The sequence below is a fragment of the Myxine glutinosa genome, chromosome 8, assembly GCF_964187855.1.
Source record: "Myxine glutinosa chromosome 8, kmMyxGlut1.1, whole genome shotgun sequence".
NCBI classification, from domain to species: domain Eukaryota; kingdom Metazoa; phylum Chordata; class Myxini; order Myxiniformes; family Myxinidae; genus Myxine; species Myxine glutinosa.
In genome coordinates this window covers 13,902,838-13,930,270 of record NC_136268.1, presented here as the reverse complement: position 1 = coordinate 13,930,270, position 27,433 = coordinate 13,902,838, and the positions used below count along the sequence as shown (strand labels likewise).

Here is a 27,433-nt window from a genome sequence, read left to right as displayed (position 1 = left end):
TGCATAAGTATCCCCTAATTTACATCTAATTTACAGTATGATAGACCAGAGCCTCGTCCTGGTGATGGAGTTGCTATCTTTATCAAAAACTCTCTTCCTCACTCTCCTTGCACTGCCCTATCTCCACCAAATCCCCAGGAATACCTCTGGCTACGGCTTCCCCTCCACTCCCACCTTTTGTTCATATGTGTTCTGTACCGTCCACCAAACAGTGATGACTCTATTTACATCTCGCTGTCCGATAACATGGACCAACTTATATCCACTCATCCCAACCTTCTCTTCCTCAAATGTGACTTAAACCGTCATCATGCCAGCTGGCTGGGTGTGGGTACCTCTCTCACCAGCTATGGCATCTCAGCAAAGGACTTATGTGACTCATTGGGACTGACACAATCTGTCAATTTACCGGTCCGGATTCAGTCAATGGTACATCATCTCTTCGAGACTTGGTTTTCTTTTTTGTATACAGAGTGTAAGAGCCAACACATTACGCATGAAAACATGCACGGACTCATAACATACAATAAATAAAAGGAGCGGGAGACAAGAGGGGGGGGAGAGAGGAAAGCACACAAGCACAATATCAGTAGAGAACAAGGACGTCGGTAGATATGTGGAAGCAAGAGGGCCGGCAGGGGGTGTGGGGGGTGTGAGGGGGGGGGGGGGCGAGAAAGGGGTACACAGTATAAAGCAAAGGAACACTACGAGGAATTTCAGGACAGAAGTTGGAGATTGAAAGAGGTGGATTTTGGGTGTTTTAACGGGGGTAGAAAAGATCAAGGTTTTGGATGGGGGAAGATAAGAGATGGTGGTGAACAGCTGTTTTAAAGACCTGGAGGGAGGAGTGGGATTGAAGAGATTGTGGGAGTTTGTTCCAGGGGTGGGAGAAAAGAGGAATGAAAGTGAAGGTGAGCAGAGAGTCTTGATTTTGGCAATTTCACCAGAAGAGGGTTGCTGGCAGATCTTGTGCGTCCTGCAGGAATATTTGGGGGGCACAGCACATACAAAAAAGGGGGAGCTAGGCTGGAGAGGAGTCGGAAGAAGACAGAAAGACCACCAACCTGCCTGCGGTGAGAGAGACAAAGGCCCTCAGAATCAGCTTAATCGCGGGAGATTCCAATGATTCTGAATGATTTGGTTTCAACCGTGTGAAGCCGAGCTTGTTGTGAGGCAGGAGCACCAGCCCAGAGTGGAGAGCAATATTCCATTGAGCTGCGGATGAAAGCCTTGTATGTGGTGAGGAGCTCAGAAGTGCCCAGAAAAAGACTTTGCACGATGGAGGATGCCCGGTCGGTGACTGGCTTTGGAGGCCAGGTTGGAAATGTGATTTTCCCAAGATAGATCATTGCATTTCTCATTCTCCTTTCCCATCATTTCCCAAAGATCTCCCATTCTTCCTTGCAGATTTGCTCAAGCTCTGTCAAGTTGGACAGGGAGTGTCTGTGAACAGAAATCTTTAAATCTTTCCACATATTCTCAACGGGATTCAAGTCTGGCCTTTGGCTGGTCCACTCAAGGACCTTCACGTTCTTGTTCTGAATCCAATCCAGTGTTTCTTTGGCTGGATGCTTGGGGTCATTGACCTGTTGAAACGTAAATCTTCACCGCAGTCTACCATCTTTTGCACTCTGAAGCAGGTTCTCCTCAAGGATTTGCCTGCATTTGCTCCATTAATTGGTACCTCTATCCTTACAAGTCTTCCAGTCCCTGCTGCTAAAAAGCATCCCCATAGCACGATGCTGCCACCACCATGCTTCACTGTATGGATGGAAGTGGAGGTCTTTGTGTAAGATTCTCCTTGCAGTTTCCCGGGTTATCCCTTCAGCTAAAGCATGCTTCCGCACAGAACGTCTCGGAGACTGCACAGCAGATTGCCTCAATGCTTCAATATTCTCAGGCGGACGAGCGCTCCTAGGTCGACCAGGTGATTTTCTTTTTAAAGCTGAGCCTGTTGCCCTGAAATTCTCAACCCACTGCAAGATGGTTTTCCGATCTGGAACGTTTTGGTTCCGTGGAATACTGAAACGTCTTCGAAAGGCCCTCTGCACGGCGATCACGGAACGGTTGTTTGTGAAGAACGCTTCGACAGCGAACGCACGGTGTGCTCCCGACCACGCCATGTTGGCGACTGAGGACGGTTGGGGTTGGGCTACCAACAGACCCTAGCCCCGCCCCGCCCGCCTCACTACTGCCAGTGCTACAGCCTTTCGAAATGTGGGAGGTTTTTTTGGGTCACCCTTTAGAAAGGTGTCTTTCTTTCTAAATTATGTCTAATCAATTGAATTGGCCACAGGTGGACTCCAGTCAAGTTGTAGAGACATCTCAAGGATGATCAAAGGAAATTGGATGCACCTGAGTTCAATTTGGAGTGTCATAGCAAAGGGGTTGAATACTTATTGACTCAAGACATTTCAGATTTTCATTTTTAATTATTTTGTTAAAACAAATATCCCCTTTCACATTATAGGGTATTATGTGTAGATCAGTGACAAAAAAATCTCAATTTCATTAATTTAAAATTCAGTCTTTAACAAAATGTGAAAAAGTCAAGGGGTGTGAATACTTTCTGAAGGCACTGTATTGACAGTACACTGTACCGCCTTTACTTTTTAAAATATAGTCCGTAGTAACTAACAAAAAAAAAAAACTATGGGATGAATAGCATCTTGGGATTAAGGTATCAAATAGGGGGAGGTGGGTGTCTTCATTGAGCATTACCGAATATTTTAGAGGGTGTCTACAAAACATACAACAACAGGAATTTTAAGGCCATTTTCCCTGCTAGAGCGGGGGTTAGCCTTGCGGTCCCCATGACAATCTTCTCCATTTTGCCCTATTTTCTGCATCTCCCCTTGTTAACCTCGTTGCCTGCATTTCTTCTTCCACCATCTTTAGCCAAGTCTTTCTCGGTCTTCCCCGTCTTCTACTTCCTTCTACATTCATTTCCATCACTCTTCTCAACCAGTCACTTTCATCCTTCCTCAACACATGACCAAACCATCTCAACCTGTTCCTCTTCACAGCATCCATCACAGGCTCTATTCCCATCATCTTTCGCAATTCATCATTTGTCTTCCTCTCTCCCTCAACGATACTCCACACATCCATCGAACCATTCGCATTTCCACCCTTTCCAGCCTTCGTTGCTGCTCTACGTTCATTACCCATGTCTCGCTCCCATAAATCATAACACTTCTCACACATGCAGCATACACCTTTCCCTTCAGCTTCAACGACACTCCCCTCCTCATCAGCACGCCACTCAGTTCCCGAAACTTCTTCCATGCACATCTCACTCGAGCAACCGTTGCCGAGTCTGATCCACCTTCTCCATTCAGCATGTCTCCGAGGTAGCAAAATGTTTTCACACCTTCCAGCTTCACGCCGTCTCCAAGATCCAACTCAACATTTCCTCCATCTGCAGCTCCCTCTGTGCACACCTTACATTTGAATGTACCTGCCACACTGGTTAATGAACCTCTCAGACCACTACATTTTTGATGAACCCACTCAGCAAACATTGTACATTGAATAGAGTTCACTCCGACACCTTTCCTGCACACAGCATGTGGCCACTTCCCAGTTCTTTCCACATCACCACATGCTTTACCACTTGCCATCACCTTCGTCTTTCCGATATTCACCTTCAGACCTTTTGTCTCCATACATTCCTTCCACGTGTTCATCTTTTCCTTCAGTCCATCCATACTTTCCGCAATCAACACCAGATCATCTGCACACAACAACTCCCACGGTAAACCCCCCTCTACGTTCCGAGCCAGCACCTCCATGACAGCTACAAATAGTAGTGGACTTAGTACCGACTACTATCGGGTGTCTGTTGAAGCGTTATGGGGTGTTACACGGGGAGGGGAGTGTGGGGGGGGTCATATTATGGGCAAAAATGCATTACGTACATTTTGAAAGTTCCCAAAAAGAATTTTTCCCAACAACCTTTAAAACCTCAATTACATTTTTAACTTTCACAGTGTAGAACAAAAGTGGTTTATTTGCCATTTCAAAACCGTTCCATTTCACAGTACTTTGACATGTTTAATAAGATGGTGTATAACACTGCATCAATGACGGTAAACTTCCGGAATTATTTGGCATTCTACAGTGTTGTGGATTACTTGTAACAAAACTTGGTGGATGAGGTTGGTCGGTGAGCAGAAGCTCTGCAGTTCTAGGCCATGGCCTAACTGGCCAGTGCTTTAATCCGGCCATGGTTATGATGAGGTGTCATAAACAAACCTTGTAGATGCCACATTGAGGATGAGGTGTCATAAACAAACCTTGTAGATGCCACATTGAGGATGAGGTGTCATAAACAAACCTTGTAGATGCCACATTGAGGATGAGGTGTTAGAAACAAACCTTGTAGATGCCACATTGAGGGTGAGGTGTTAGAAACAAACCTTGTAGATGCCACATTGAGGGTGAGGTGTTAGAAACAAACCTTGCAGATGCCACATTGAGGGTGAGGTGTTAGAAACAAACCTTGTACATGCCATATTGAGGATGAGGTGTTATAAACAAACCTTGCAGATGCCACATTGAGGATGAGGTGTTAGAAACAAACCTTGTAGATGTCACATTGAGGTGGAGGTGTTAGAAACAAACCTTGTAGATGCCACATTGAGGAGGAGGTGTTAGAAACAAACCTTGTAGATGCCACATTGAGGATGAGGTGTTAGAAACCTTGTAGATGCCACATTGAGGATGAGGTGTTAGAAACAAACCTTTTAGATGCCACATTGAGGATGAGGTGTTAGAAACAAACCTTGTAGATGCCACATTGAGGGTGAGGTGTTAGAAACAAACCTTGTAGATGCCACATTGAGGATGAGGTGTTATAAACAAACCTTGCAGATGCCACATTGAGGGTGAGGTGTTAGAAACAAACCTTGTAGATGCCACATCGAGGGTGAGGTGTTATAAACAAACCTTGGAGATGCCACATCGAGGGTGAGGTGTTATAAACAAACCTTGTAGATTCCACATTGAGGATGAGGTGTTATAAACAAACCTTGCAGATGCCACATTGAGGGTGAGGTGTTATAAACAAACCTTGAAGATGCCACATTGAGGATGAGGTGTTATAAACAAACCTTGTAGATGCCACATTGAGGTTGTGGTGTTAGAAACAAACCTTGTAGATGCCACATTGAGGACGAGGTGTTATAAACAAACCTTGTAGATGCCACATTGAGGGTGAGGTGTTAGAAACAAACCTTGTAGATGCCACATCGAGGGTGAGGTGTTATAAACAAACCTTGGAGATGCCACATCGAGGGTGAGGTGTTATAAACAAACCTTGTAGATTCCACATTGAGGATGAGGTGTTATAAACAAACCTTGCAGATGCCACATTGAGGATGAGGTGTTATAAACAAACCTTGTAGATGCCACATTGAGGTTGTGGTGTTAGAAACAAACCTTGTAGATGCCACATTGAGGACGAGGTGTTATAAACAAACCTTGTAGATGCCACATTGAGGATGAGGTGTTAGAAACAAACCTTGTAGATGCCACATCGAGGATGTGGTGTTAGAAACAAACGTTGTAGATGCCACATTGAGGTTGAGGTGTTATAAACAAACCTTGGAGATGCCACATTGAGGGTGAGGTGTTAGAAACAAACCTTGTAGATGCCACATTGAGGGTGAGGTTTAGAAACAAACCTTGTAGATGCCACATTGAGGGTGAGGTGTTAGATGTAGATGCCACATTGAGGGTGAGGTGTTAGAAACAAACCTTGTAGATGCCACATTGAGGGTGAGGTGTTAGAAACAAACCTTGCAGATGCCACATTGAGGACGAGGTGTTAGAAACAAACCTTGTCGATGCCACATTGAGGAGGAAGTGTTAGAAACAAACCTTGTAGATGCCACATTGAGGATGAGGCGAAAGAAACAAACCTTGCAGATGCCACATTGAGGGTGAGGTGTTAGAAACAAACCTTGCAGATGCCACATTGAGGGGATGAGGTGTTAGAAACAAAGCTTGAAGATTCCACATTGGGGATGAGGTGTTATAAACAAAGCTTGTGGATGCCACATTGAGGATGAGGTGTTATAAACAAAGCTTGAAGATTCCACATTGAGGATGAGGTGTTATAAACAAAGCCTGTGGATGCCACATTGAGTATGAGGTGTTATAAACAAAGCTTGTAGATGCCACATTGAGTATGAGGTGTTATAAACAAACGTTGTAGATGCCACATTGAGGATGAGGTGTTAGAAACAAACCTTGTAGATGCCACATTGAGGAGGCGGTGTTAGAAACAAACCTTGTAGATGCCACATTGAGGAGGCGGTGTTAGAAACAAACCTTGTAGATGCCACATTGAGGATGAGGTGTTAGAAACAAACCTTGTAGATGCCACATTGAGGAGGCGGTGTTAGAAACAAACCTTGTAGATGCCACATTGAGGATGAGGTGTTATAAACAAAGCTTGAGGATGCCACATTGAGGATGAGGTGTAAGAAACAAAGCTTGTGGATTCCACATTGAGGCTGAGGTGTTATAAACAAAGCTTGTGGATGCCACATTGAGGATGAGGTGTTATAAACAAACCTTGTAGATGCCACATTGAGGATGTGTTAGAAACAAACCTTGTAGATGCCACTTTGAGGGTGAGGTGTGAGAAACAAACCTTGGAGATGCCACATTGGGGATGAGGTGTTAGAAACAAAGTTTATGGAGGCCACATTGAGGATGAGGTGTAAGAAACAAAGCTTGAAGATGCCACATTGAGGCTGAGGTGTGAGAAACAAACCTTGTAGATGCCACATTGAGGATGAGGTGTTAGAAACAAACCTTGTAGATGCCACATTGAGGATGAGGTGTTAAAAGCAAAGCTTGCGGATGCCACATTGAGGATGAGGTGTTAAAAGCAAAGCTTGTGGATGCCACATTGAGGTTAAGGTGTTAGAAACAAAGCTTGTGGATGCCACATTGAGGATGTGGCGTTAGAAACAAACCTTGTGGATGCCACATTGATGATGAGGTGTTAGAAACAAAGCTTGTGGGTGCCACATTGAGGGTGAGGTGTTAGAAACAAACCTTGTAGATGCCACATTGAGGGTGAGGTGTTAGAAACAAACCTTGTGGATGCCACATTGAGGTTAAGGTGTTAGAAACAAAGCTTGTGGATGCCACATTGAGGGTGAGGTGTTAGAAACAAACCTTGTAGATGCCACATTCAGGAGGAGGTGTTAGAAACAAAACTTGTAGATGCCACATCGAGGATGTGGTGTTAGAAACAAACCTTGCAGATGCCACATTGAGGTTGAGGTGTTAGAAACAAACCTTGTAGATTCCACATTGAGGGTGAGGTGTTAGAAACAAACCTTGTAGATGCCACATTCAGGAGGAGGTGTTAAAACAAACCTTGTAGATGCCACATTGAGGATGAGGTGTTAGAAACAAACCTTGTAGATGCAACATTGAGGATGAGGTGTTCGAAACAAACCTTGTAGATGCCACATTGAGGGTGAGGTGTTAGAAACAAACCTTGTAGATGCCACATTGAGGATGAGGTGTTAGAAACAAACCTTGTAGATGCCACATTGAGGAGGAGGTGTTCGAAACAAACCTTGTAGATGCCACATTGAGGATGAGGTGTTAGAAACAAACCTTGTAGATGCCACATTGAGGATGAGGTGATAGAAACAAACCTTGCAGATTCCACATTGAGGGTGAGGTGTTAGAAACAAACCTTGTAGATGCCACATTGGGGATGAGGTGTTAGAAACAAAGTTTATGGAGGCCACATTGAGGATGAGGTGTAAGAAACAAAGCTTGCAGATGCCACATTGAGGATGAGGTGTTAAAAGCAAAGCTTGAAGATTCCACATTGAGGATGAGGTGTTAGAAACAAAGCTTGCAGATGCCACATTGAGGATGAGGTGTTATAAACAAAGCTTGTGGATGCCACATTGAGGATGAGGTTTTACAAACAAAGTTTGTAGATGCCACATTGAGGGTGAGGTGTTAGATGTAGATGCCGCATTGAGGGTGAGGTGTTAGAAACAAACCTTGTAGATGCCACATTGAGGGTGAGGTGTTAGAAACAAACCTTGTAGATGCCACATTGAGGGTGAGGTGTTAGATGTAGATGCCACATTGAGGGTGAGGTGTGAGAAACAAACCTTGTAGATGCCACATTGAGGATGTGGTGTTAGAAACAAACCTTGTAGATGCCACATTGAGGATGAGGTGTTAGAAACAAACCTTGTAGATGCCACATTGATGGTGAGGTGTTAGAAACAAACCTTGTAGATGCCACATTGAGGGTGAGGTGTTAGAAACAAACCTTGTAGATGCCACATTGAGGGTGAGGTGTTAGATGTAGATGCCACATTGAGGGTGAGGTGTGAGAAACAAACCTTGTAGATGCCACATTGAGGATGTGGTGTTAGAAACAAACCTTGTAGATGCCACATTGAGGATGAGGTGTTAGAAACAAACCTTGTAGATGCCACATTGAGGGTGAGGTGTTAGAAACAAACCTTGTAGATGCCACATTGAGGATGAGGTGTTAGAAACAAACCTTGTAGATGCCACATTGAGGAGGAAGTGTTAGAAACAAACCTTGTAGATGCCACATTGAGGATGAGGTGTGAGAAACAAACCTTGTAGATGCCACATTGAGGATGAGGTGATAGAAACAAACCTTGTAGATGCCACATTGAGGGTGAGGTGTTAGAAACAAACCTTGTAGATGCCACATTGAGGATGAGGTGTTATAAACAAACCTTGTAGATGCCACATTGAGGATGAGGTGTTATAAACAAACCTTGTAGATGCCACATTGAGGATGAGGTGTTATAAACAAACCTTGAAGATGCCACATTGAGGATGAGGTGTTATAAACAAACCTTGTAGATGCCACATTGAGGATGAGGTGTTATAAACAAACCTTGTAGATGCTACATTGAGGATGAGGTGTTATAAACAAACCTTGTAGATGCCACATTGAGGATGAGGTGTTATAAACAAAGCTTGTCGATGCCACATTGAGCAAACTTTCACCCTCTTTGCAGGTCTCCATATTGGTGCATCCTGTCGTATTGCACAGGTAAAGGCGGAGCTCCAGGATGCGGTACCCAAGCTGAAACGCTGCCATGCCGCTCCCTTTGTTGCTCTTATGGAACAGCTTCGTTGGTTCGCAGGGTCTCAAATCCGCAACGTAGCCGTGAGTGATCAACAACATTCACACTGTGGTGCAGAGTAGCCATGTGATCAACAACATTCACACTGTGGTGCAGAGTAGCCATGTGATCAACAACATTCACACTGTGATACAGAGTAGTCATGTGATCAACAACATTCACACTGTGGTGCAGAGTAGTCATGTGATCAACAACATTCACACTGTGATACAGAGTAGCCATGTGATCAACAACATTCACTGTGGTACAGAATAACAATGTGAGCAATATAGACAACAACATGCAACTGGGGTGTTCTAGTGGTTTACAGATGTAAACAACTCGGTGTTTTAGTGGTTTACACATGCAAACAACTGGGTGTTTTAGTGGTTTACACATGCAAACAACTGGGTGTTTTAGTGGTTCACACATGTAAACAACTGGGGTGTTTTAGTGGTTTACACATGCAAACAACTCTGTGTTTTCGTGGTTTACACATGCAAACAACTGGGGTGTTTTCGTGGTTTACACATGCAAACAACTCTGTGTTTTCGTGGTTTACACATGCAAACAACTGGGGTGTTTTCGTGGTTTACACATGTAAACAACTGGGGTGTTTTAGTGATTTACACATGCAAACAACTGGGTGTTTTAGTGGTTTACACATGCAAACAACTGGGTGTTTTAGTGGTTCACACATGTAAACAACTGGGGTGTTTTCGTGGTTTACACATGTAAACAACTGGGGTGTTTTCGTGGTTTACACATGCAAACAACTGGGTGTTTTAGTGGTTTACACATGCAAACAACTGGGTGTTTTAGTGGTTCACACATGTAAACAACTGGGGTGTTTTAGTGATTTCCACATGCAAACAACTCTGTGTTTTCGTGGTTTACACATGCAAACAACTCTGTGTTTTCGTGGTTTACACATGCAAACAACTGGGTGTTTTAGTGATTTACACATGCAAACAACACGGTGTTTTCGTGGTTTACACATGCAAACAACTCGGTGTTTTCTTGGTTTACACATGCAAACAACTCTGTGTTTTCGTGGTTTACATATGTAAACAACTGAGGTGTTCTAGTGGTTTACACATGTAAACAACTGGGGTGTTCTAGTTGTTTACACATGTATATAACTGGGTGTTCTCGTGTTTTACACATATAAACAACTGGGTGTTTTAGTGGTTTGCACATGTAAACAACTGGGGTGTTCTCGTGGTTTACACATGTAAACAAATGGGTGTTTTAGTGGTTTTCACATGTAAACAACTGGGGTGTTCTAGTTGTTTACACATGTATATAACTGGGTTTTCCAGTGGTTTACACATATAAACAACTGGGTGTTTTAGTGGTTTACACATGTAAACAACTGGGGTGTTCTTGTGGTTTACACATATATATAACTGGGTGTTCTAGTGGTTTACACATGCAAACAACTCTTTGTTTTCGTGGTTTACACATGTAAACAACTGGGGCGTTCTAGTGGTTTACACATATAAACAACTGGGTGTTTTAGTGGTTTACACATGTAAATAACTGGGTGTTCCAGTGGTTTACACATAGAAACAACTGGATGTTTTTGTGGTTTACACATGCAAACATCTGGGGTGTTTTCGTGGTTTACACATGCAAATAACTGGGGTGTTTTCGTGGTTTACACATGCAAACAACTGGGGTGTTTTAATGGTTTACACATGCAAACAACTCTGTGTTTTCGTGGTTTACACATGCAAACAACTGGGTGTTTTAGTGGTTTACACATGCAAATAACTGGGTGTTCTAGTGGTTTACACATATAAACAACTGGATGTTTTAGTGGTTTACACATGCAAATAACTTGGTGTTTTAGTGGTTTACACATATAAACAACTGGGGTGATCTAGTTGTTGACACATGTATATAACTGGGTTTTCTAGTGGTTTACACATATAAACAACTGGGTGTTTTAGTGGTTTACACATGTAAACAACTGGGGTGTTCTTGTGGTCAACACATGTATATAACTGGGTGTTTTAGTGGTTTACACATGTAAACAACTAGGGTGTTCTCGTGGTTTACACATACTAGGGCATGCCCGTACTATATATAAGCTAGGACGTGCCCGTACGTGGGTGCCCGTTCCTTGCCAAAAAAAAAAAAAAAAAAAAATTTGTGTAGGGGTGTGTGTGTGTAAACATCCTAGGGCGTGCCCGTACGTGGGTGCAAAAAAACATGCGTGCAAACAACAACAAAAAAAAACTTTGAAACCACGTGGCAGTAACGACCACAGAACCCCCCCCCCCCCCCCCTCTATTTACATGAATGGTTTGGTCCATTCGCAACGACCACAGAACCCCCCCCCTCTATTTACATGCAATGGTTTGGTCCATTCGCAACGCCAAAGCGAACGGCGAACGGCTAAATCGCCATAGCTCGGTAAGTACTTGTCCGATTAATATGAAACCTTGAAAAGGCACATCCTCGGGTCCCCAGCAATATACCTGGCAAGTTTAAAGTATATCGGACCCGTGGTTGTCGAGAAACAGCGGTCACAGACAAACAAACAAACGTACAAACGTACAAACGTACAAACAAACACACAGAGATTACTGGAATTATAGATAGATAAACAACTGGGTGTTTTAGTGGTTTACACATGCAAACAACTCGGTGTTTTAGTGGTTTACACATGTATATAACTGGGTGTTATAGTGGTGCAAACAACTCGGTGTTTTCGTGGTTTAAACCACAAAACACCCACTTGTTGATATGTGTAAACCACTGTTTATATGTGTATACGACTAAAACACAGTTGTTAACATGTGTAAACCACTAAAACACCCACTTGTTCACATGTGTAAACCACTAAAACACCCACTTGTTCACATGTATAAACCACTAAAACACCCAGTTGTTTATAAGTGTAAACCTCGAGAACACCCCAGTTGTTAACATGTGTAAACCACTAAAACACCCAGTTGTTTATATGTGTAAACCACTAGAACACCCAGTTATATACATGTGTAAACCACTAAAACACCCAGTTGTTTGCATGTTTAAACCACTAGAACACCTCAGTCGTTTACATGTGCACATGTCAACAAGAGGGTGTTTCAGTGGTTTACACATTTGAACAACTGGGTGTTTTAGTGGTTTACACATGGAAAAACAATTCTGTGTTCTCGTGGTTTACACATGCAAACAACTCCGTGTTTTAGTGGTCACACATGTAAACAACTGGGGTGTTCTAGTGGTTTACATATGCAAACAACTCGGTGTTTTAGTGGTTCACACATGCAAATAACTGGGTGTTCTAGAGGTTCACACATATAAACAACTGGGTGTTCTTGTGGTTTACACATGTATATAACTGGGTTTTCTAGTGGTTTACACATATAAACAACTGGGTGTTTTAGTGGTTTACACATATAAACAACTGGGTGTTTTAGTGGTTTACACATGTAAACAACTGAGGTGTTCTAGTGGTTTACACATAAAAACAACTGGGTGTTTTAGTGGTTTACACATGCAAACAACTCGGTGTTTTAGTGGTTTACACATGTATATAACTGGGTGTTCTAGTGGTTTACACATATAAACAACTGGGTGTTTTAGTGGTTTACACATGTTAACAACTGGGCTGTTCTCGTGGTTTACACATATAAACAACTGGGTGTTTTAGTGGTTTACACATGTAAACAACTGGGGTGTTCTCGTGGTTTACACATGTATATAACTGGGTGTTCTCGTGGTTTACACATATTAACAACTGGGTGTTTTAGTTGTTTGCACATGTAAACAACTGGGGTGTTCCAGTGGTTTACACATATAAACAACTGGGTGTTTTAGTGGTTTATACATGTGAACAAGTGGGTGTTTTAGTGGTTTACACATGTGAACAACTGGGTGTTTTAGTGGTTTTTGCACATGTGAACAAGTGGGTGTTTTAATGGTTTACACATGTAAAAACTGTGTGTTTTAGTCGTATACACATATAAACAGTGGTTTACACATGTCAACAAGTGGGTGTGTTGTGGTTTACACATGTGAACAAGAGGGTGTTTCAGTGGTTTACACATGGAAAAACAACTGTGTGTTTTAGTGGTTTACACATGTGAACAAGTGGGTGTTTTAGTGATTTACACATGTGAACAAGTGGGTGTTTTAGTGGTTTACCCATTATTATTTTTTGTATTCAAGATCGAGGCTCGTGTAAGAGCTAACATTAATCACAAAAATACAAACTGACACATAAAACATGAGATAAAGGGAGCGGGAGACAAGATTGGGAGAGAGAGGGAAGCACACAAGTAGAACATTTGAGAGCAGGGACACCGGGAGATCTGTGGGAGGGAGAGGGCTTGGGGGAGGAGACATGGGAAGGGGGGGGGGGGGGGAGGTGGGAGAGGTATAAAACACATGTACACTGCTAGGACTTCCAGGAAAGCAGTCGGAATTTCAAAAAAGTGGATCTGGGGTGAATTAACGGGGGTAGAAAAGATCAAGCTTTTGGATGGGGGAAGACAAGAGACGGTGGTGAACAGCTGTTTTAAATACCTGGAGGGAGGAGTGGGATTGAATAGAGTGAGGGAGTTTGTTCTCGAGGCGGGAGAAAACAGGAATGAAAGAGTGAAGGTGAGCAGAGAGTCTTCATTTTGGCAGTTTCACCTGAAGAGGGTTGCTGGCAGATCTTGTGCGACCTGTAGGAATATTTGGGGGACAGAGCACAGACAGGGCTGGGGGTCAAGGGCGGAGAGGAGTTGGTAGAAGACAGAAAGACCACCAACCTGCCTGTTGTGAGTGAGTGAAAGGCCCTCGGAGTTCGCTTCATTGCGGGAGATTCCAATGATTCTGAAAGCTTTGGTTTCAACAGCGTGAAGCCGAGCTAGCTGTGAGGCAGGAGCACCAGCCCAGAGGGGAGAACAGTATTCCATTGAGCTGCAGATGAAAGCCCTGTATGTGGTGAGGAGCTCAGGTGTGCCAAGGAAGGACTTCACAGAACGGAGGATGCCCAGTCAGCGACTGGCATGTTAGGCCAGCTTGGAAATGTGGTTTTCCCAGGAAAGATCATGGCAGATTGTGAGAACCAAGAGCTTGAGTGACAGAACTTCTTGGAGAGGATTGTTGAGAAAGTAGATGGGACGGTTGTCCAAACGGTCTTTTCGGAGAGGCATAGTAAGAGTGTGAGATTTGTCAGGATTGAAAGACATGTTCCACTTGTTTGACCAGACTGATTTTGTCCAGGTCTGCAGAGAGTGAGGATGCTGCAGACTGCCGATCTGAGGGATGAGGTATAGAGCGGCAGAGAGTGGGGTCATCAGTAAAGAGACAGAGAGGATTTTCCAGAGTCGGAGAGATCATTGATGAAGACCAGAAAAAGCACAGGGTCCAGAGCACTGCGTTGGGGAACTCCAGCCTGAACAGGAAGGGGAGATGAGAGAAATCCATTCAGGACCACACGTTGGCTACGACCAGAGAGTAAGTCCACAAGCCATGCGTGGAGATTTCCATGGATACCACAGGAGGAGAGTTTGGTGAGCAGAGCAGGGTGTCAGACCGTATCTTAGGCACATAATATGTCAAGGGAGACAGCTCAAATTTCCTGTTTGACATTGAGGACCTCCATCCATTGTTGAGACAGCAGAAGCAGCATGTCCAGAGTAGAGTGACCTGGTCTGAGACCAAGTTGATGATTAGAGATCAAGCCATTGGAGATGAGGAAGGATTTGATATCCAAAGCAATGATGGATTCTATGACTTTGCTGATAATTGGGAGAAGGCTGATTGGTCTGTAGTTGCTAGGATCTGTTTTTGCACATTTTTTGTGTACAGCGGTAATGTTGGCTGATTTCCAAGCTGATGGCAGATGACCTTGAGCAAAAGAGAGGGTGAAGAGAACAGAGAGAGGGTGTGAAAGAGTAGCAGAGCAGATTTTAGGACCCCTGGGCTGACCCCGTCTGGTCCAGTTGCAGAATCAGAGTCGAGGATTGACAGAAACTTCTCCACCTTGTCAGGAGAGAAGGTCACAGAGTCCACGAGCAGCTGGGTACGACTGGGTACAGTGTGTACAGAGAGAGACTGGTTTGGGACACAAAATTTTGAGGCAAACTCAGAGCTGAGACATTCAGCTTTTTCACATGTGGAGTCAGCTGTGTAGCCGTTTGAGGTAAGGTAGGGGATGGAGGGAGAGCAAAACCAGAAACAGATTTGACAAGACGCCACCAGGATTTGGAAGAGGGAGACAGGTTTGAGAGTTCACTCTTGAGAGAAGAGAGATATTGTTTCCTGGCTCTCCTGAGGGTGGACACACTTGTTTCGGGCTTTGTGAAAGGAAATGAGATTTCCTTCAGTTGGATTTGCTTTCCCGGAGGCGAAGGCAAGTTGTTTCAGGGCAACTGCCTCACCACAAGATTCCGTGTACCATGGACGGGAGGAAGGGTATGACAACTGAAGACGGGATGGGATGAATCTGTGCATGAGAGAGAGCAGTTTTCTTTGGAAGAATTCCCAGGATGAGTTGATGTCAGAGGCGGTAGAGATGGGAGACCAGTCCAGATGATTGATGGCTGCTTGAAGACCGTGCCAGGTGGCCTGAGTGAAATGCCAGATTCGCGGGACGCTGAGGAGTCTATCTGAGAATGGCCAGAGAGATGTCCACTTTAACAAGGAAATGATCAGAAGAGCCAATTGGAGCAGAAGAAGAGCAGCAGACATTTGCAGGGAAGTTAGTCATAACCAGGTCTAGAAGAGAAGATACTCCGTTGACTGAGGTCCGGGTCGGGAAATTGACAGATTGTGTCAGTCCCAATGAGTCACAGAAGTTCTTTGCTGAGGAGCCATGGCTGGTGAGAGAGGGAACCCACACCCAGCCAGCTGGCATGATCACAGTTGAAATCACCACATATGAGTTACGAATTCCGGATTTATGTGAATTACTAGTCAGGTCGTTTCTTATTAATGTTTATTCTATTAAAGGTTGTTGTGGTTAAATGGGGAGAATTCTTATTAATGTTTATTCCATTAAAGGTTGTTGTGGTTAAATGGTGAGAAGCGCTCCTGGTAAGACCGAGACCGGAAACGGGATCGTAAACCGGAAGAGAAAAAGAGACAAGGTCGGGAGAGAAGCGGCCATCTTGATCCTCGACCAGCTCCGACGCGAGCCGAGTCGATCTTTACCTGCTTTGGAACGCTGAGTTTGAAAAGCCCGTCTGGCGAGAGGAGTTACCTGCGCGGGGTGATTGCCTGTTACGTGTCAGGTTACCGTGGGTTCCTGGAAGGAACCAAGCGTCCGGCACTGTTCGCCTCGACGCCTCCGAGGGCGTGTACGGGTCGCACCTTGGGCCTCGCGCGCTTTGCGAGCCGTTCACAGCCCAGAGGCCGCGATCACGGGCTCCGACCTCGGTGGCTTGCCGAGGAGGTGTCCGCGGCAGCAGCTGTTCCCGGTACATGACGCGCACGTTGGGAGCACGTCAGCCAGGGGTCCGTTCAACTGCCCGTGTGCGGAGAAGTCGACCTTCCCTTGGTCTGGAGGGGCCCAGAGACATTGTGAGGGACAGTGACTATTGAGGGTGTCATGAGTGGGGAAAGGGGGGAAATATATGAGATGGCCATCTTAGTAATATTGTTGATTGTTGTTGATTGATTGGGAATATATTATTGATTAATCCGGATCCTTGGTGTGGGGTTTCTTCTTGACTGGAATTCATATTGATTGCGTTACGAAAGCGTATAAATCATATATCTTTCTGGCGGGGTTCCTCTCACGGTCCGGGGGTCACAGAGACCAGGTAGTCACCGGGAGGACCACGTAACATGAGGAAGAGAGAGGGTTGGGATGAGTCGATAGAAGTTGGTTCATGTTATCAGACAGCGAGATGTAGATGGAGTCATCACTGTTTGGTGGATGGTACAACACACATATGAACAAAAGGTGAGAGCGGAGAGGAAGCCGTAGCCAGAGGTACTCCTGGCGGTGAGGTGGAGAGAGGGCAGTGCAGGGAGAGTGAGGAAGAGAGTTTTTGATAAAGACAGCAACACCACCTCCAGGACAAGGCTCAGGTCTATCATACCGGAGGAGGGAGTAACCAGGGAGAGATATTAAGGAATCAGAGACATCTTGAAAGAGGAAAGTTTCTGTTAAGCAGATTAAGTCTTGTTTGTCAGAAGCAACTTGTATGGAGAGGTCAATCAGGTATGAGCGAAGGCCCCGGATGTTTGAGGTCCATAACGTTAAGGAAGAGGAAGGAGGAGCATCGGATGCAGGTCAGGGGAGGGGAGGGGTAGGGTAATATGAGGAAGAGGAGGGGAGGTAGGGAGAGCTGTTGATAGTGTGTCAGAGATTTCAGAAAAGCTAGGAGAAAGGGAAGGAGGAGGAGGAGGAGGAGGACAAAAGGCTTGATGGTGATTGGATGAGGCACAATGAGGTGTTGTTTGAGGGGGGGAAGAGCGAGGAAGAAGGTTGGAGGAGATGGAGGTCAGAGTTGGAAGGGAGAGGAAGCGCGGAGGATGCTTTGAGGAGAGGAGTGGTGATAGGGTAGAATTTGGAGAAAAAAGGAGGGTGGGAAGATTTGAAGGGGAGCGGGGAGGCAGGAGTTTTGAAATTGAGGAGTGAGGAGGGGATTTAGGAGGGGAGGCGTGAGGGGGAAGTTTTGGAGGAGAGGGGCAAGGGGGGAGATTTGAAAGGGATGGGTAAGGGGGGAGTTTAGGAGGGGAAGGATGAATTTGAATTTCCGAAAGTGTTGGATGATTAATGGAAAACGATCATTTATTGCAAAATGAGTTTCTTGTGATTTTCGAGTCAGAGATCCGTTTGAAAACGTTGGACGGGTGGAATGCAGGTGAGCTTAGGGAATGTAGGAAGGAAGAACTGCAAGATTGAATTTTTATTTGAAATGAAGAGATTGGTGAGCAAATCGAAAACAACCTTTTAAAGAAGAAGAAGAAAATGTTGTTATCATATGCAACAATAAAACACTTCAGGGGAAAATTTAAACATTTTAAAACTAAACCGTGAAAACTATCTGGGGAAATTCCCTAAATGAGGGCATGAAGGATTCCTCAGGTGGATTAATGATTCCAGCATGGGTTCACAAGCAGGAATCGAAGAATAGGAGATTGACAGCCAGGAGAGCAGAGAACGAAGGAACAGGGAGGTGTATACGCAAATGTGTTTGTCCCGGAGGAGAGGCCTACTTTTTAAATTCTTCGTTAATATTTTTTTGAAGGTTAGGTGAAAATGGATCAGAGGAAGAAGGATAAAGTTGAAGAAGTATGGTGAGAACTGGAATTAGAAAGGTGTCGGCTGGAGAGGGTTGAGTTATGAAGGAAGGAGAGAAAAAAAACGGGTGGGGCGAAATATGTGGTCGAAGAATGAACGAACACGGGGAGAGAAGGAATTTATTTATTTATTTATTTATTTAATTTTTTGGAGGGGGGGGGGGGATTAAGACTTCAAACAAAGTGTAAGCTGTTCGGGGAAGTATGGGATGAAAAAAAGACTGAAAAAACAGTGAGAGAGCGAAAGTAAATGGACCACAAACGACCGCCGAGAGGAGACAACAAAGCCTCGAGGCTTGGAAATCCAGGCCTGAAAAACGCGGCAGGAACCAACCGATGATTATACACAGGTATGCACGATTTACACTGAGATAGAACTAGAAACACACAGTAGGCACTCACACCGTAAAATAAAAATACATTTTTGACAAAAATACAAATGGGAAAATTTCTTAACTTTCGTAACGTGGAGAGCTTGGAAAAACCCACAACCTCGCCGGCAAAACCGAAAACGGAAGCATTATCATCAGTGCTCGCAGTTCGTTTTTTTTGTGCCTGTACTGTCAGATGAATTAAACAACCTTAAATCCAAGCTTGACAAACACCTTGCGTCATAATACAACCCCCTTAACTCAGAACACGATGTGATCATAAAAGTTTTTCAAGACATGCACACGGATGTTTGCCTTAAACCTGCAAGATGGGCAAACACTGTGCACTCTTATTAATGATACACACCTTAACTCAGAGCACAATGTTATGGTAGAAGTTTTGCAATTCAGGTACATGAGTGATTTTCAATTACTTTACTCATGTTGTCTTTTCATTATATGAGGCATCATGAAATCCAAACATAGTGGGTTTCATTTACATAGATGATAAAATTATTCTCAGGAAATGTTCATTTTCCTCCACAAACCCATGAATGTTTGATGAACATAATCTATATTATAATAGGCGAAGGTGATTCTGTCTGTCTGTCTGTCTGTCTGTCTGTCCGAGGTGTGGCTTACTCCGTTTGCAGAGTAGCTCCACCCATAGCTCCACCCATTCTTGGAGAGGCCTCATGTAAACAAATATCCACCATTTTATTAACTCGAATAGCTTTGAGGCCTGTTTAGTTAGGCCCGCGCTGTCTTTCTCTCTCACACAGGTTTATTTCAACTCAAATTCGATATATCATTTCATTTTTAACAGTCGCTAACATAGTTTTAGACTCGGTTGAAAAAAAACGGGAATAAAATCCGATGAAAGTTTCCGTTTTTAGAACGAAATCAATTCTCAAAGGCCTGTAACATAAAGCCCATTCATTGAGTCACCCTCACGATTTTATATCGAATTCACCATCTGATTTAATTTTTATCGATGGTTTTAGACTCGATGTCAGAAATAATTGAGAACATTCACGCACACACGGGAAAATGCAGAGATATATATTTTTAAATCACGCCATGATGATACACAAAAATACACCGCCTAAAATAACAGTCGGGGAAAATGTCGACATATTTTAAAAATTCGCTTTTTCTTTTCCGTTAAAATGTATTACTTTTCCATTTGATGACAGTCGTCACAAAAACGTCAACAATGATGCCGATGTGGCGGACACGAAAGCACTGACGTGGTGACATCACCCCGCACACCAAGTGGGGGTGGGCCACGCCCGGGAGAGAGGCGTGGCCTCACGATATACACGGGGCGCGCAGCCCTGAGCAGCTCAGTGTTACAGTGAACTCTTGAATAAAGACTCTTAAAAATTACCGCGTTGTCCGCTTCCTCCTTGCTTACAGGCAGCGCGCGTAACACCGCGCTTTACTGGTGACCTCGACGTTGGATCTGCCGTAGCGATCCTTCCAAACACGACGCCATTGCCATGGCCAACAACGCGATGTCGATTAAACTTCCCGAATTTTGGGAGGCCCAGGCCGAAGTTTGGTTCGTCCAAGCCGAAGCCCAGTTTCAGCTTCGGCGCCTCACCGGCGACGACACACGCTACTGCCACGTCGTCGCCTCCCTCGGGCCCGGCACGGCCGCTCGACTTGTGTCCGTCCTTCGCCACGCACCGGACGGCCACAAGTACGAGGCACTCAAGTGGGCCACAAGTACGAGGCTCCGAGCCACGTTCGGCCTCACGGAGGACGTATGGGCCGACCGCCTCCTGGATCTCCCTGAGCTCGGCGACACACGCCCGTCGGTCCGAATGGACCATATGCTGTCGCTGTTGGGCGACGAAGCCCCTGGTTCTCTATTCCGGGCACTTTTCCGTCGCCAACTTCCAGCACAGGTACGCCTCGCGTTGGCCGGGACCGTGCTAACGGAACACCGAGCATTGGCCGCCGAGGCGGACAGGTACTTTGCGGCTTCGGACATGCGGGCGAGAGTCGGTGCGGTCGTCGCGGACCTCGAGGCTGATGCTGCTGCCTACCTCGTGGATCCCGAGGCTGATGCTGATTCACAGCATCAGCTTACACAGCATACGCAGCATGCTGATACGCACCTCGTGGCCGCCGCCACGCCCCGCCCACCGCCGCGGCGAAAACCGCCACCGCGGGGAAAGCCGCCGGCTCCACCGGCCTGGCGGAGCCAGCCGCACTCCTCCAGCTCCACCACCTGGTGCTGGTTCCACGCCAAGTTCGGCCACGAGGCTCGACAGTGTCATCCGCCATGCTCCTTCAACAGGTCGGGAAACGCCCGGGCCGGCGCTCGATAGTGGCAATGAGCGCTGGCCGTTCAAGCAGCCTGCTGTTCATAACGGACACCTTATCCGGGCGCCGTTACCTGTGCGACACGGGAGCGCAGGTGAGTGTCGTTCCTGCCGGTACGTCGGACAAGCACGCCGCGGGCGGGGGCCCCGCGCTGCTTGCCGTGAACGGGACGCCTATCCGTACGTACGGAAAACGCTGCCTCTCTCTGCGGTTTGAAGGGCAGGTTTTCCGATGGTCGTTCGTCACCGCCGACGTGCCCATGGCATTGCTTGGCGCGGACTTCCTGTGCGCCAATGGGCTCCTGGTCGACGTAAAGCACAGACGTCTTGTCCAGGCCGAGACGTTCAGCTCACTCGCTTGTGCGCTGCCCAGCTCGTCGAGCAGCTCACTGAGCGGCTCACCGAGCAGCTTGCCAAGCGGCTTGCTGAACGGTTCGGTTCCGGCCACGTTAATCTGTACGCTTCCGGCAGCGGACAAATTCACCCACCTCCTCGCCGGCTTCCCGGCCCTCACGCGGCCCACCTTCTTGGCGGGGGCCATCAAGCACGGGGTGGCCCATCACATCCCCACCGTCGGGCCACTGGTCTACGCCCGGGCACGCCGCCTCAAGCCGACGAAGCTGGCGGTAGCAAAAGCGGAGTTCGCTACCCTGGAGCGACTCGGCATCGTTCGGCGCTCGGAGAGTGCTTGGGCGTCGCCGCTGCACATCGTGCCGAAGCCCGGTGGGGGATGGCGACCGTGCGGGGACTATCGCCGTGTCAATGACGCCACCACCCCCGACCGCTACCCCGTCCCCCACATTCAGGACTTTTCCGCCCGTTTGGCGGGCATGTCCTTCTTCTCGAAGGTGGACCTCATACGCGGCTACCATCAGGTCCCCGTCAGGCCGGAGGACGTCCCGAAGACGGCGGTCATCACGCCGTTCGGAATCTTCGAATTCCTGCGGATGCCCTTCGGTCTGAAGAATGCGGCTCAGGCGTTCCAGCGGCTGATGGACAGCGTCCTGCGCGACTTGGATTTTGTATACGTCTACCTGGACGATATCCTCGTCGCCAGCGCGTCCCGCGAAGAGCACCTACACCACCTCCGCTCTTCGAACGCTTGGGCCAGCATGGCCTGATTGTGAACCCCGCAAAGTGCCGGTTCGGCGTCGCCGAAATCGATTTTCTGGGGCACCGCGTCACCAGGCACGGAGCCGTCCCCCTGCCGGCCAAGGTGGAGGCGGTGAAGAGGTTTCCGCGCCCCCGCACGATCAGGGGGCTGCAGGAGTTCCTGGGCATGGTGAACTTTTACCATTGGTTCCTGCCCCGTATCGCCCAGCTCCTGCGCCCCCTGCACGAAGCTCTCCGAGGTAAGCCGGGCAAAGGCGACGTTACCTGGCCCGAGCAGATGGACGCGGCGTTCACGGGCGCGAAGCTCGCCTTGGCTAACGCCACCATGCTCGTGCACCCGGCGCCCGATGCACCGATCGCCCTCACCACCGACGCCTCGGACTACGCGGTGGGTGCGGTGCACGAGCAATGGGTGCGTGGAGCTTGGCAACCGCTGGCATTCTTTAGCCGGCAGCTTCGCCCGCCCGAACGCCGTTACAGTACCTTCGACCGCGAGTTGCTCGGGCTTCACTTGGCGGTCAGGCACTTCCGCCATCTGCTCGAGGGCCGTGCGTTCACGGCCTTCGTCGACCACAAGCCGCTGGTCTTCGCGATGGGCAAGGTCACCGAGCCATGGTCGGCCCGGCAGCAGCGTCACCTCTCGGCTGTGTCCGAGTACACGATGGACATCCGGCACGTCACGGGGAAGGACAACCCGGTGGCGGATTGCCTTTCCCGGTCCGTCGCCCATGCAGTCCACCTCGGCATTGACTATGCCCGGATGGCAGCGGACCAGGCCGCTGACCCCGACGTCCAGGCCTTGCGGACCGCCGTCATGGGCCTCCGCGTCACCGAGGTGCCGTTCGACGGCGCGGGCACGGCTCTCTTGTGCGACGTCTCCCTCGGGCGGCCTCGCCCCATCGTGCCCGCGGGCTGGCAGCGCCAAGTGTTTGATGCCATCCACGGCCTGTCCCACCCGGGCGCGAGGGCCTCCCAAAGGTTGATCGCCGACAAATTCGTCTGGCATGGCCTCCGGAAGGCCGTCCGCGGCTGGGCCAGGACGTGCCTCGCGTGCCAGCGCGCCAAGGTGCACCGGCACACCCAGGCCCCGTTGGCCCCGTTTACGGTGCCGGAACGCCGGTTTGACCATGTCCACGTGGACCTGGTGGGACCTCTGCCCCCCTCGCGGGGTTTCACCCACGTCCTCACCATGGTGGACCGCACCACCCGGTGGCCGGAGGCCGTGCCCTTGGCGTCGATGACGGCGGCGGACGTCGCGCAAGCGTTCATCGCCACCTGGGTCGCCCGGTTCAGTGCCCCCTCAGACATCTCGTCCGACCACGGCCCCCAGTTCACCTCGGAGCTCTGGGGGGCGGTCGCGCGGGGGCTCGGGGTCCAGCTGCACCGAACCACGGCCTACCACCCCCAGGCTAACGGCCTGTGCGAGCTATTCCACCGCTCATTGAAGCCCGCGCTCCGGGCCACCCTCCGCGATGGCGGCTGGGTCGACAGGCTCCCCTGGGTCCTGCTGGGCCTCCGGACGGCGCCCAAGGATGACCTGCGTGCATCCGCGGCGGAGTTGGTCTTCGGGCAACCGCTGCGGGTGCCGGGCGAGTTCCTCCCCGACTCCACGGCACCATGGTCCGCGGCACATCAGCGCTCCGCTCTGCAGGAGACCGCCCAGAGGTTCGCCCCGGTGCCAACGGCACACCACGGGCACCCACCGACGCACGTCGCCCCGGAGCTTCGCATGGCGGCATACGTCTTCGTCCGCCACGATGCCCACCGGACACCACTGCGGCCCCCGTACGACAGGCCTTTCCGCGTGCTGGAGACCGGGGTGAAGCACTTCACCCTGGACATCAGCGGTGCTCCTGACCGCGTTTCTGTGGACCGCCTCAAGCCGGCCCACCTCAACGTTGACCACCCACCGCCAGTGGCCCGGCCCCCGCTTCGGGGCCGCCCCCCTGCGGGCGGTCCCCCGGCACTGCCTAGCCCTGCCGCCACGCCACCCCCCGGTCCTGCACCCATCCCAGGGGCAGCCGGAGGCATCCCAGATGGCATCCCTGCATCCCAGACGCCGCCAGTCGCCAGAGGGCGCTTCGGCCGGGTCATCCGTTTGCCCCGCAAACTGACCCTTCAGGTGCGCGGGGATTCTGGGGGGGGGGGGGGGGGCGTGTGGCGGACACGAAAGCACTGGCGTGGTGACATCACCCCGCACACCAAGTGGGGGTGGGCCACGCCCGAGAGAGAGGCGTGGCCTCAGGATATACACGGGGCGCGCAGCCCGGAGAGACCAGTGCTGCAGTTTGAGTTCTTTTAATAAAGACTCTTTTGTTATGAACCGCGTTGTCCGCTTGATCTTTTCGTAAGCCTTAGCGCGTGCAGCACCGCGCTTCATGTGTGTATATATATATATATATATATAATATATAATATATATATATATATATATATATATATATATTTATATATATATATATATATATATATATATATATATTGTTACGGATCGCGGTTTAGATGTTATGATGGGCCGAGCGGATGGTCCACCGCGACCGTTACAGGATCCCCGATTGGCCCGACTCCCCCAACGTTGACCAGATCGCACCACAGATATTCAATTTGGAAACCTCTAAAGCGACCGAAAGAGAAGGAAAAGAGAAGAAGACAGAGTACGGAGGAAGAACAGATTTATTATACACACCCAAGCAAAAAGAAGGAGCGACCAAAGTTATTTACAAGCAATGGATGGAAGAAGCAGTCACACAGTGAATCGTTAGCTTATACTATTCAATTTACTTAACCCCAGGACAACGATTAGGACAGACGACGTTCACACTTACACGGGGGATATTGCAGGCAGGAATGGCGGAGGTGGGTTGCTGGAGAGGGAGGCAGGGTCAGGTCCCTGCAACCGGCAGGGCTGGAGGTAGCAGCTCCCAATTCTTCGCGTTTTTGGCGGGAAAACCCTCGGTCGCGTCGACGCTGCTGATGCTGTGGACGTCACGCGCTGGCTCGGTCACACCTGCTCCTCTCCTTCTGGTGGAGCCGTCTCCCTCCTCTCAGCGCGTCTCTCCAAAGCTTGTTTCCTCTCCAAGTACCTCTCCTTTTTGGTTTGGAGCGTCTCTCATCTCACAGCTCACAGCTCAGCTCACAGCTCATCTCTCATGTCATCTCCTATGTCATCTCTCGAAGCAGTCCCTTCCAGTCGCTTTTATTACTCGGGGCGGAATCAAGCCGCCGGCTGCGAGGGCACGCCTACCGGGTCGCTAACCGCGGTGCTGGTTGGCTGTTAGGGCTGTCCGATTCCTCCTTTGATCATGACGACGTGCCACGCCTGTGAGTTGGCGGCTCCTACCCCCCTCTTCTCCGTGATGAGCACATGGGCAATGGCGGCTTGCGGGATTGAACACCACTCGCACCGCTTTTGAAAGGAACTTTGGAGAGCGGAGATGATTGGGGAAATTGAAAGGGGCCTACGCTTATTTCGTTTGATACAATGCAGAGTCAATCTAGTGGGAAACACATATTTAGCCTACATAGAATAAGGAAATAAACTATTTAAAAAGATATATCGTGGCCTGTGTGTAAGTTTCATGGAATTAACTAGGAGGACGGCTGCGACCATTATTTACATTACGAGGGTGTTACACACAACAAAACCATACTTTTCACATTCGTTACACTTTCTCCAAAATTGTTACACTTCTCAAAACCGTTACCCTTCTCAAAACCGTTACACTTCTCAAATTCGTTACAATATATATATATATGTATGTGTCTGCATGTATACATGTGTATATATATATATATATATATATATATATATATATATGTATATATATATATATATATATATATATATATATATATATATATATATATGTGTGTGTGAATGAATGATCGTTTTAAGGCAATTTTCCCCGCTAGAGCAGGGGTTAGCCTTGCGGGCCCCATGACAGTCATGGTTCCCTGTTTTGGGGCAATGTTTTTATGGCCGGATGCCCTTCCTGACGCCAACCCTTGGTCACGCTCTTAGGATGCGCAGGGATACGGTGTACCTATTCTAAATCGGGGTACACACCGTGATCATTCATCCCAGCAAGCTGGTACTCAATTTGCCGACCTCGTAAGGATGACAGGCTGAGTCAACCCCCTGGCGTTAATTCAGCAATCGACCGGGATTCGAACCCAGGATCCGAGGATCCCCAAGCCGGCACCCTAACCGCTAAGCCATCACCAGGCGTGTGTGTGTGTGTGTGTGTGTGTGTGTGTGTGTGTGTGTGTGTGTGTGTGTGTGTGTGTGTGTGTGTGTGTGTGTGTGTGTGTGTGTGTGTGTGTGTGTGTGTGTGTGTGTGTGTGTGTGTGTGTGTGTGTGTGTGTGTGTGTGTGTGTGTGTGTGTGTGTGTCTGTGAATAAGAGAGAGACAAAATTGTGAGGAACAGAAATGAAAAAACGAGATGTGTATGTGTGTGTACATGTGTGTGGATGTATGTGTGTGTATATATGTGTGTGGGTGTACGTGTGTGTGTGGATGTATGTGTGTATATATATGTGTGTGGGTGTACGTGTGTTTGTGTGTGTATATGTGTGTATGGGTGTGCACGCACATGCATTCACATGTTATCAGAAGTAAATACATTGTGTAGATTACATCATTTGTGCATCTGATAAATTGCCAGTAACCATTTTGTGAAACTGAATGTGCAGGTGCAGCATAGATGCATAGATGCATACAGTTAGTTAGATCTAACTCAATATGTCGAAATGTCACACACGTCCATGCCCGTGGGATTCCCACGGGTGACCCCACTAGTCTTATTATAATAGAGCAAACGTATGTCGTTTGTATGTCGTTATGTTGCTATGTATGTATGTTTATATGCGACGGAAACGTCTTCTTCTTCAAATAAAATTACCACCCTCTGAATTAACCCTCTTAATTGCATAAAGACTGCTGAGACCCCTCAGACCTTTGATGACCCTTTAATTCCCCCAAGACCCTTCAGACCACCAAGGGCCCCAAAGACCCAAAATACCCTTCAAGGCCCTGAGGCTCAAAAAGCTCCTGAATACCGAAAGACCTAAAACACCCCGAAGACCCAAAACACCTTGAACACCCAAAACACCCTGAAGACCCAAAACACCCCGAAGACCCAAAACACCCCGAAGACCCAAAACACCCCAAAGACCCAAAATACCCAAAAGACCC

General features: G+C 47.9%; 1 protein-coding gene across 1 annotated transcript in view; it reads left to right on the top strand.

Annotated features, from left to right (window-relative positions):
* The window catches only part of LOC144893223 (xanthine dehydrogenase/oxidase-like), a 268,917-nt gene that overhangs the window by 123,474 nt on the left and 118,010 nt on the right, over positions 1-27,433 (top strand). The window contains exon 12 of the mRNA XM_078782951.1: positions 9,054-9,205. Coding sequence (XP_078639077.1) covers positions 9,054-9,205 — 152 coding nt within the window. The remainder of the gene's footprint in view (positions 1-9,053; positions 9,206-27,433) is intronic.